The sequence below is a fragment of the Cavia porcellus genome, unplaced genomic scaffold (assembly GCF_034190915.1).
Source record: "Cavia porcellus strain 051 isolate PalLab524CR breed Dunkin Hartley unplaced genomic scaffold, mCavPor4.1 scaffold_1, whole genome shotgun sequence".
Taxonomy (NCBI): Eukaryota; Metazoa; Chordata; class Mammalia; order Rodentia; family Caviidae; genus Cavia; species Cavia porcellus.
Window position 1 is genome coordinate 146,474,581 of NW_026947484.1, and position 12,050 is coordinate 146,486,630.

Here is a 12,050-nt window from a genome sequence, read left to right on the forward strand (position 1 = left end):
AAGAGACCTAGCATGTACTTTATTCTTAGAAAGGCCTTGTCCTTTCACCTCTGTTGAATACGTACACTTTGCCATGGCATTCTCAAAGCTGAATACAGTGTCTGAAACAGGAAAAACTGTCAGTAAATATGTGTTAAGTGAGAATTAACAAGCAGTCCATTGTGGGCACTCAGGTCTGTCTTGGAGTCCCGACCCTGCATTTCCTTGAGTTCCTGTTAGTAAGATATTTAAATTAAATTATCAGACCTCAGTATCCTCAAGAAGATAAAGCCCAGACAAAAGTTCCTGCCTGCTCTGAAATAGCATCATTCTGGGATATAGTTAATTCACAAACTATTTAACCCTTAAGCAAAAGTTTCTCTGAGGAACCCAGTCATATTTTGCAAAGTGACATATATCCTATCACTAATTCGTACTTATTAGACACTTGTATTCAGTTTAGTTGGAGGGAAATGTATGTTTTGTTAACAAGAGTAAAACTAATTAAATTTCTATACATTAATAAGGAGAAAATATGTGAAGAAGAGATTTGAAAAATCAATTAAACAATTAACAATACTGTATTGTGTATGTAGGTGTTCTCACCACGAGGGGAAAAATGCTAACTATTAGAGGTGCTACATAGGTTACTTTAATTGTGATGTCAGTTCACACCATTATATCAAAGTATGTGTGTTAAGCCTGTATGATTCTTAGTAGAGTGGGGGAGGGGCAGTTATAAAGAGGGGGAAGCCAAGATAACACATCAAGTATCTGCATACACAAAACTCTGCAACCTGAAAGAACGTTTAGAGTTGGGTTAGAATAAGAGAGTATGTTTACTGAATACCTACTTAACTGTAGGATTCTATCCTGACAATAACTAATAAAGTGCAGTAGATGTTTCTGGGTATCCCCACCACACTGGAATTCATGTCTGTGAACTGTTGTTAACTAGCAGGCCCCCTATCAATGGTAGGCATTAACAGATATTTAAGGAATCAAACAAAGGCTAAATGCCAGGCACCTTATTAACAATGTTTATATATGCAATAATTCTAATAAAGTATATAATATACCTCTATGAGTTAGAAATCTTAATTACGTACATAAAGAAACTAAGGTGCATTTACAGAACGTGATTTGAATTTAGGTCTGTTTGTCAACAAAGTTAATGGTTTTTCTTTGAACTGGCCTTTCATAGATCATAAGCCTAATTCCTGGTAACTATGTTATTTCCATAGTAGGAATGCTAAATTACTTTTGAAGAGTAAAATTCCTGATACTAGGTTAGCAAGTTATACTTTAGTAACATTTTTACCTATTTGATCTTTGCAACTGTGAATACATTTCCTACTACTATACTGATGAGGAAAACCAAGTCAACTTGAGAAGTCATATTTCATAAGAACTGTTGAAGAAACTAGAACCCCAATCTTCTGGATTCAAAAGTAACTGAACTTATCAGTAAGGATCAGAAAAGACTGAACAGCACTAACTTCTGAAACAAATCAGAACTTTACAACCCCTTGTTAAAGTATTTCTGGTAGGCTAGGATACTATGCCAGTGCATTTCTGAGCTACTGAGCTTTGTAAATTAAGATATAGGTTTGTACTGGGGAACTTACAATGTATATTTCATATTTAGTACCTATAATCGTCATTCACATGGATACATAAAAACATACAGCTATTCAATTAGTTCAGTTTTTTTATGTGAAAACTAAGATTGAATAAGAAAAAACTGGCTTTGGTAAGATTTGTTCCTAATGCATCTTAGACACTGTGAGTTACAAAGATTGCCACACAGGGGTACTATTTAAGGACATTATAAATAGTGTCTTTTAAAAGTAAAACAGTTAAAACTGATGAACTCAGTTTTAATTTTGTATTTTAATTTGAGTTTTTCTCTTATTCTGAGTCTTCACTGCCAATCTAGTTTTTTCATTTAAATTTTGAAAGTGAGATTATTCACATTCTCTTCTGTTGTTTAAATGCAGAATCTTTTAATTTTGTCAAAGGAATCTGATAAGTATGAATCTAAACTTACTTACTAGCTTATAAAACTGATTCAGGAACTTTGCTGATTTCTGTTATGCAAAAATGAACCATAATTTAAAAGCATGTGACTATCATGTAATAGTATACTTGATTTATCCCTTACTGTTTTGTTTTTGTTTTGTTTGAGCCAAAATTTAGCTTTGTGTTTTGTGGATCAGTTAGCTGCACTTCTAATACAGAAACCTAGATTGAAAAATAAATATAATAGTGCTGGTATAGAGGTTAAATCCTCACACATAACTACCAAAAATTACAGGATTTTAGAGCTGAAGGATCTTTTTAATAACCTCATCCAGTGACCTTATTTTGTAGTGAAATAACACTGTGGTCCTGGGACTGCTATGAGATTGTCAAATTTGGAAAAATTCAAACAGTCTTAATATGGCATGGGGAGTAAAAAAGAGTGATGATTCAAGGAGTGTCAGTGATCAGATAGGAAATAAAGTAGTTTGTCACATTTTACCTCTTTTTAATCTGTCTCTTTTTGAGCTATTGCAAGTGTGAAGAGTTAAAAAAAATTGCCTATTTTGCAAATAAAGTACAGAAAAACAAGTTTCAAAAACTTGGCCAGTTTCTTTGAAAGTTCATAACAGAGCCAAGATTAAGCACACCCTTGACCATCGGGCCAACTTTTATTTATATAAAAAAAGTCACTGTCTCACCTGTTTAGCCTACTAAGCCATACTGCCCTCATAATGCTCCTGCGAGGCTGCCTGGAGCAGGGTCCGCTATTGAGGCCTGTGAACAAGAGCAAGTGAAGTAACAAGAGGAGGTGTCTGAGGGGTCCCTGAGGATAAGAGAGAAGACAAATGTTGATATCTTAATTTTTCCAAGCCTAAGTAGTTTGCCTTATGGTAGCAGTGTTGTGCTAGTAATGGAAACACCAGAGTTGGTAAAAATTTCAAAAAGATAAGCTATCCCTTAAGGCAAAGTGACTTAATTTTGCAAAAGAAAAAAAAAAAAAAAAAAAAACAGAAAAACTAAATGTTTGTCAGTGTAAAGCTCAACTCTTAAAACTTTCTTCAAGATAATGGAGCAGCAACATTCAAAGTACTTGTCGACTTTTGAAAGTAATTGTGATAATAAGAATGGTTTGAAGGTATAGTACAAGTTGTAAGGCCATACTTAAAATGCATATAAGGTAAATGTGTGCTTCAGTGCTCACAGAGTAAATGCCATTCATTGTTACTAAAGAAACCCAGTGACTTTGTCCTGCACTAAAGTTAATAAGAATGTATTGTTACAGCAGGCAGGATGGCACAAGCCTGTAATCCCAGCTATTCAGGAAACTACGGCAAGATCACAAATTGGAGACCAGTCTGGTCAATTTAGCCCTTTTCAAAATAAAAAGGGCCCGGTATATAGATCAGTGGTAGAGCACTCCTAGGTTCAATCCCCAGGGCAGGAAAAGTTTTCTGGTCATGTTAGGCAAAAACGTAAGAAAAATTGATGTTTCGTGGCTAAAATAAGTGACCTAATAGTTTCTGTGTTGTATTACTTAGACTTCACCATAAGTTTCTAAGTTGGTGGTATCATTTTCAACCATGGAAAGTAAGGATTAAAGAAGTTATGCAACTTGTCCAGAATCACAGACCAATGAATGACATGGTCAGGACTTTTTTTTAGCTCTGTTAAACGCCAAACCATTGCAACCACTAAAAGTAACTGCTTTATTTAACTAAAATCAAAGCTCTTAAATATCAGCTACCTACTTGTTTGATAGCTTTTCTATTTTTTGTGGTGCCTGAGATCAAACTGAAGGCCTAACCTATGTTATTTCCAGCCCTTAACAGCTTTTTTCTATTAACAATTTCCACATTGTACTTTTAAGTTGCGGGTAAATATTAATGGTAGGTTAAGAGTGACCATTAGTAATAGAAAAATACAAGAAATTGATAGTTTCAGCTATGAGAGTCTTTATTGAACTCTGACCTCTTCAGTTAACAGGCTAAAAGGCATTGCACAGGAGCTTAATGGCACTCAATGGTGGTACTGCTGTGACTGTAAGTGCAATATTTTAGGATAAACACTAAATCCAATCCAGTGATTCTAAACTAAACCACTCAACATACTAGATTTTCCTTACACTTGAATAAAATATTTTTAAGCCAATTCTTCAGCTGACAAGTCTCTTAAAAATCTTTACATCCTAAGTGTCTGGCATAGTGCCTGCTTGGTACATAAATTAGGTATCAAAATTTTTTAAGTAAAAGAATGTAGTCATTAGTTTTAGGATTCAAAGCATGTGTAACTTGTTACATGCTTGTAATTTTTATGTATCTTTGAACATTCCTTTGCTGGGAACATTTTAAGCTGTATCAACAATAAAAATTCTGATTCCGTGCAGCTTTTAAGAACTCTTGTTGTTTCTCAATGCTTCTGTTTTAATAATCTAGGGAAACCCAATGTAGATTTAATACTAAAACAAGACACGAAATACCTAAATATTAATATACACTAAAAATTATCAAAAACTAAAATAAGTAGAAAATACTCCCTTATTTGAAAAATGTTTCCTAATAGCAGCCTTATGATTCAGTTAATTAGAAGATAAGTTATTGCAAGTATTTGCAGGATCCTACTTGACAAGTTCCCATTTGAGAATTCAAGTTTTGTTTTCTCCTAAGAGAAATTATTGACACCCATTTTGTATATTTATAAGTTAATACTTGAGGATTTAATATAATCTTATTTTTGTATTTGTAATTACTGTTTTTTTAAATACTGCTTACTTCAAAGGGAAGCACTGTTTAAAAGATGTGAAACTTTTAATCCTGGAATGCTGAGACCACTTTTAAAGTATTTTAAGCACATCTGTATTATATTACACAGAGAAGAGAACAGTGTGTGCATTAGAATGCATAGATGGTGTATGGGCAGTGGGATGGCTGTTTGGGAAACTGAGTAATTTTTTCAGCATAATATTCTGCAATTCTAATGTTAAAGTTCCATAGGTAAGGTGAGTGATCTGAGAAGCGTATGTAACATATTTCATCCATTCCTCAGTTGATGGACATTTGTTTCCAACTGACTATTAGAAATTGTGCTGCTATAAACATGGGTACACATATTCATCCACTTTTTAAAAACAAGTCAGTTTTTATAGTAGACTTGGCTTTGCATTTTGATGAGCATTTCTCTTTCCCTTTTGACAACTATTGTGCAAGATAAACTGAGAACACAGATAAATCAACACCATAGTTCTTAATATGTAACTGCATGTGTGTCTTGGTCATCTGTCTAGTTAAGGTGCAAATAGTTATTAAGAAATACAAGTTTGTGAATGGTTTACTCTTATAGCAGATTCAAAAGTAGGCTGTGCATTGCAGTGTATTTTCCTGGGCTGGAATAAAAAGGATGGAGTTACAACTGTCAGTATAATGATTTACATATGAATATTGTCAGTAGACATGGAAAACTGCACTATGCTGGCAAACATATTCTCATCTTTTTTTTCTTTGCCATCAAATAATACTCACATGCCAACATATTTTCTTATGCCATTGTTAGTCAACTAGCTGAAATTCCAGCCCTTTCTTTCCTTCTACCTCCAAAAAGCAAGCAAAAGAACCTGAACATTTTATGCCTTAATAAATATTTGTACCTAATGACTTTTGACATGTTTAACAGATGTATCATAAGAATATGACTGATAAACTCTGTATTTCTTAAATTGAGTGCTTTTGCCTCATTCAGAAACCAAAACCTGTGTTGTTTTAAGTTTCAAAATAAAGGAAAGACAAAATTTTAAGTCATGGCAATATAAATTTCTTGAAACCAGTTATAATTAGAACTGACTTTTTACAAAAGTATTTTTGAGCCAGGTACAAATTTTACTGCCATACATTACTAGAAATTACTTATTGTAAGACATGGGCTGTTTTTCTTCTTAAGGTTTAAAGTTAAATATAGTTGAGAAATTTGAATTTTTAGTCATTCTTTTATGTAAGAAAATTTCTTGACATATTAAACCTGGATATTATATAAAAATCTTCATTCCTTAATATGGAGATTGGTGACTTGTTATAGAGCTTTCCTAATGTCACAATACTTACTATACTCTTTATTTAACTTTACAGTCCATGTAATAGTTATTTCACCTGGTTTTCTTAGTATTAAGTGAATATAAGGAAGCAACTACTGAATTAATGTCATCATAAAAATAAGTTTTAATGTAAGAGACTGATAAACATATTTGGTTTATTTATAAGTAAATTGGGATACTAAGGATAATTTTTTCTTTTTTATTAATAAGGTATTATGAATTGGATCCTCATAAAAGTCTTCTCGATAATTTGAGGAACAAAGTGATCATTGAATACCCAACATTACATGTGGTGTTGAAAGAATCCAGTAGTGACATGATAATTCTTCACCAAGGTACAAGTATACATGTGTTTCTGCAGTGCTTAGAATAAGTAGAAAAACTGAAGGAATTACTTTCCTTTTCTTTTTCTCTATTTTCTTTTCTTTCTTTAGATCTGTATTTTCCCAGTATACTTACCAAACTTAAGGGAATTTAACTTGTTACTTCTGTTAAGAGGATAAAGAATGAAATGAATGAGCTGCTGCTACTCCTTGAGAACATGTAAATTTATTACACCAAGCTTAAAGGAATGAGATTTGAATGTCTGAATATGAAAGAACACTTTTTGCATTAGTCGAGTTATTCATAGTGAAATAAATTACTCTGTAGTTAAAACGCTTTAAAAACAAAATGTTTTTAAACAATAATGTTGAAAGGAACATACATAAAATTTCGACTGCATTTAGACTGAGCTAGCCCATTGGCTTGACCCTTTGTCTTCTTTTGTTTAAATCATTCGTTTTATTTCCTTGATTTTGTTTTCTTAGCCTTATAGAGAAGCAGTGAACTAGAAAATGTGTATAAAAAAAGTATATAAAAAAACTAGAAAATGTATATAGTATATCAAATGACTTACCCATGTTTACAACTACTGATTAAAGTAAGTGAATTACATTTTAGAAAACAAGGTTCTAGAAGATGAAAAAATTCAGTAATTACTTTTTAAAAATGAGAGATTACTTAAAACCACACCATTTTCTGCTAAGAAATATAGGTACAGACCAAGTTTCAATGTAACAAACATGATAGGAATTTGAATTCTTGGATTGATCTCTTTTTAAAATAATGTTAACATACTTGGTTACATCTTTAAAGCTCATATAGACAGTAACCTATGTTGTAAGATGTTTTCTATACAGTTGAGCTTTTTTCCCCCCTTGACAAAGTTAGGACAAGAAATTTGTTAGAAAAATGCTAAAATTTTTGTTTGTGCTATGACTTGCAACTGGATTATAATTAGCAAATATAAAGTTTTAAATAATAAAATATGAATCTCTAAATCTAATGATTATTCTTGATTTTGAGAATACCCAGTTTTATTTTTAACTAAAAGAAATTAGAAATTTTAGTTTTAAATGATTGGCTTTACAATTTTAAACTTTAAAACTTTACTTTTCTTTTACTATAACTCACATAACACTTTCTAGATGTTGATTTCAGGGAAAGTTGTTTAGTAATGTGAGTTGCTAGCCAGAGCAAACATCGTCTGTGTAAATAAACATAGCATACACAGCTCCTCTTTCACCTTTTTAAAAATACACATTCAAACAAGACTTATGAAGCTGTAAGTCTACTATGATAGTGTTCTTAAAGTCTTAAGTAAAAAAAAAAAATTTTCTGCTGAGTTTATGATGGTTAGCTATTTACAGGAACACAGGTGACTTGTTCTTTCTGTACACAAAGGGTTATTTAGAACTGCTGTAGTGAAGAATTTAGGAGGATCTGACAGAATTCCAGGATCATACTGGAGTTGTTCCATCATAAGTACGTACACCTTAACAATAATGCCAGGCCTTCCTGTACATGCATTTCTTTCTGTAAGCACTTCAAGGTGCCTGTGTCATTGTACAATCTCATAGGTGGTCTGTTAATCAAAATGAGACTGTAAAAAAACAAAGCATTTCCTTTGGAAAGCCTTGAAATTTTTTCCCATTCTAGAGGCAAAAAAGTTGAATTTTGATCCCAAGTTCGTAGTACAAGGTGTCTCTTTTCTAGTTTGGGGAAAAAAATATGTTTCTGGACTGGAATTCAGTAGTTTCCGCACTTTATGGTTGTCATAATGTTTGTTGTGATTAAGATTGCCATAATCTATTTTTTCAAGTCTGCCTGTATTACTTGGCATTAGACAAAATCTTTTGCTTTCTTCCTTTCTTTTTTCCTTTTATTTCCTTTTCTTTTCTTTCTTTCTGAGGAATAGAAAAGGCTAACTATAAAAAAATAAGCAGTTACGGTAGCCCACTAGATTGGAGATGAAGTGTGCTTTTAATGCTACCTGGTATAAACCCAGTGGAAAGGCACTTAGGATGCTACAGCTTGCTTCACAAGCTCTTGTTTGCCAGAGTTAGACTAGCAGACCTAACCAACATGAAAAAGTATGCTAAGTTTCAGTCCAGAACACTATTAGAAGAAAACGAGCAGCTTTAATAAGAGAAAAAAATATTCCCTATATGCTGTAAAGCCCTATTAATTTAAAGAATATCACCTGATGTTTTAATATAACTCAGTTTAGAAAATGTCTCTGCCTTTAGAGAAGAAAACCAACCCTAAATTGATTACTTTGAGTTAACTGAAATGCCCAGCTTAGCAGCTACACATCAGTCTCTCATTGAGCCTGTAAACCCTGTCATTTACGCTCCTTCCCTCTTCTGTCCTCATTCCTCCTTAGCTCTTCATCCTTCCCCTTTCAGTGTATGGGATAAGGAAAGGAGGGATCAGGCTCCTGATTTTATAGTACACTAGTTGCTGGAAAAGAGTTTGGATAGAGCACAGAAGGAGCTAGAGGAGAAAACAACTAACATAGTATCACAGCAGCACTTGAAAAATTCTGCTAGGGTGTATATAATTCCACAAAAAGGGATACTATATCTCTGGAACTTATTTTAGTGCCTTTCTTATAGAAAGGACTCAAAGGCAAAGTCTGCATGTTTCTGCCATCAGCTTTGTAATCTGGTTTTTGAGCATATACTCTTCCTCTCTGAGCTTTATTTTTCTTATCTACATAGTGATGATAAACAGCTATAAGCTTCAAACACAATAATGCATAGTTTAACAATTTTTAAAGCATTTTAATGTGTTATGTGCTTTCAGCTTCATGATGCAATGAAATGAATAGAACATTTACTCTGGCTCCCATTGCAAATTAAAAAAAAAAATCATTTAAAGAGTGACTGGTTATACTGATTCTGCAAACACAGAGTACTATGGAGGTAGTTATAGAGGGGAAAGGTCCACTTTATATCCTCAAGGAAATTACTTCAGTGAGTAAATTAAACTTCATCTTGTTTATCATAAGCATAACAGAAGCTTCAAAGAAACTCCATTTCTGCCCTGAGTCTTTTTTCTATTAAAAGAAAAGAGATGCCCATTAGCTGGTTAGTCTTCTGTGTCAGCTCACATTCATTCAATGTATACTGACCCTCAAGTTTAGAAAAAATCATGAAAAAATTGATTGCAACCATATATGGCCAGCCTATGTGATAATAGTGGTCTATTCAGTTGTATGAGTATGGGATCATAACCACACTGTGAGTGTTCATTCCCAAGTCTTCCACAGAGTCAGGAAGGATGTTAACTCACAAATATAATTGCCACTTTCAGACATTATTTCTCTATTTATTATGGCCAGAATCATATATCCCAGCTGCCTGGTTGTTCTTTCCCTGTGAGCAGTGCTGTTGCTATGCATCCAAAGGGAGAAGAGATGGAGGAAAAACAGAACAGGATAAATAGAAACAGTATAAACATTTGACTGTGTGTTTACTTATTTTTTTTTCTAGTGAAAAGTGAATCTACCAAGAACCTTAGCAGTGAAAATTGAACACTTCTTCTGGAATTCCCAGAGATTTGCAGAGGATTATGCATTGATGGACTATTGGATGATTAGATTATTATCGGTGAACAATGGGAATTTTTTGTCTTTAGAGTAATTAAATAACCTAAACTTTGTTTTTATTTTACAAAAACATTTTCTAGACTCCTGAGTTAGTAGACTTTAGAGGTCCCTTCTTTTGTAGTGTGAAGCACTTTTTACACACCTCAATACAGTCCTTCATATGGTTAATTCTGTAGGCTGAAAATGTTTTGTTAGTTTGGATAAAACTGCACCAACCTGAAGAGAGCCTTCTCTAACGGAACTTCACTGAAAAGAACTGTCATGTCATGAACCATCTAGTTGCATGTTCCTGTTTTAGGGATTTATTTGTGACTTATCCCTCCCTCTTAAGGCAGTCTTTGTACTTGGGAAACTCTCAACACATTGTCTTCTGGAAAAGCTAAATCAATACTTAACTACTGTTTCTTATATTGAGATCAGAAAACCAGCAGCTCTACATTGTTTGAACAATCATGGTTAACAAGTTTCATACTTCTTGTTCACACAGTGAAATGTGTCTTTATGAATTGTGTGCCTTTCTCATTCCCAGTCCACTCTCATTGTCTCACAAGCAGAGGTATTGTGATGACCATTTTGGTATATAGTACTTTATATATCCAGCAATAATTAAAAAGCAAAACAAAAACTATTTGAAATATATCCATGTGTTGTTGAAATGTATATGTGTATCTTTGTGTATATACAAGGCTTAATTTATACCTTATGGCAGCTCATGATTTGCTAATTTTACTGGAATTTATACAGTTATGAAACAGTGATATAACTATAAAAGATTAAAAGATTTTACATCTGTACTGCATCTGTGTACTTAATGGTTAAAATACTGATAAAATTGGACATTAATGAAATTCATTTTTAGTTTACAATTGGAACAAATTCTAGACCCCCTAAGAAAACCAAAGTGACATTAAAAGGATTTAGAAAGATTAGAAATATGAACAGGTACAAAATGCACTCAGAAGAAGTTTGTACAACACAAATGCATAAGTAACTTGAGATGGAAACTGGAGAAGAAATCCCAAAGACAACAGTGTTAAAAGACCATTTCATGAAGTACCAGTGGAGCTGCATGGTAGCAGCACCTGTAACCCTAAAGCTGTCTGAGAGATTGAGACAGGAGAGGTTTGTAGGTTCAAGCCTCGGCAGGACAATTTAGCAAGATTCTGCTCAGAATAAACTTTTTTTTTAAAAAGCTAGGGAATGCAGCTTAGTGTGAAGGCCCTGGGTTCATTCTCCAGTACTCAGGAAAAAACAGTGGAAATTGGCTTATAGGAAGTTAGAGGGTCCTTCAATCTAGGAAGTATATTTATATCATGAAGCAATTTCAGGAATTTAATATAGGAAGGAATTTATGTAGAATTATTTGGTTTATAAGATGTCTAGATAGACAACTAAATTTGAGTTTCATGGGATTTGGATTTCATCCGAAAGTGAAAAGTTTTCTTAAAACAGACAAGAAAGGATGAACTGAATCAAATATGTCATACCATTGTTAGGAAAAGTGAGATAAAGTACACAAAAAGAACATATGGCCTGAATATTAAGATGGATAGTAATTATGATGTAGTCCCATTTCCAAGAAGAATGTTGAGTTCCATCCCTTCTGGAATTTAAATTGAAAACTAGACAAAACCCAAAAGAATTCTGTACTTTCCTCTGCCCAAGAAAATGAAATGGGGGCAGGAGGGCTCATAATCTAATGCATCTTTGCCATCTCTATTTCCTAGAATTCTAATAGACTTTTCAGTTACATGTAATTTCTTAGGAAAGAATTTAGCAGAGTTCACATAAATATATCAGCTCATTTGATTAATAGTCATTCTCGTAGGATTTATAATGTGCATTTTAATAAATAAGCATATCAAAGATGTGGAGAGAGTGAAGTTAGAATAATTCACTGGGAGGCCTAGAAGTTTGTAGTACTGAGCCCCAATTTCTTTTTAGAGAGGCCCTCTTCGTTTTGGATTTATGACAAATTCTGATTTGTAAACAAACTCCTTGACCCATGTTAAGTTCAACATCCTGCATTTT

General features: G+C 33.2%; 1 protein-coding gene across 1 annotated transcript in view; it reads left to right on the forward strand.

Annotated features, from left to right (window-relative positions):
* The window catches only part of Znhit6 (zinc finger HIT-type containing 6), a 49,674-nt gene extending 38,861 nt beyond the window's left edge, over positions 1–10,813 (forward strand). Inside the window, exons 9-10 of the mRNA XM_063257343.1 lie at positions 6,296–6,420; positions 9,904–10,813. Of these exons, the coding sequence (XP_063113413.1) occupies positions 6,296–6,420; positions 9,904–9,944 (166 nt within the window). The 3' untranslated portion in view covers positions 9,945–10,813. The remainder of the gene's footprint in view (positions 1–6,295; positions 6,421–9,903) is intronic.
* The last annotated feature ends 1,237 nt before the right edge of the window (positions 10,814–12,050 follow it).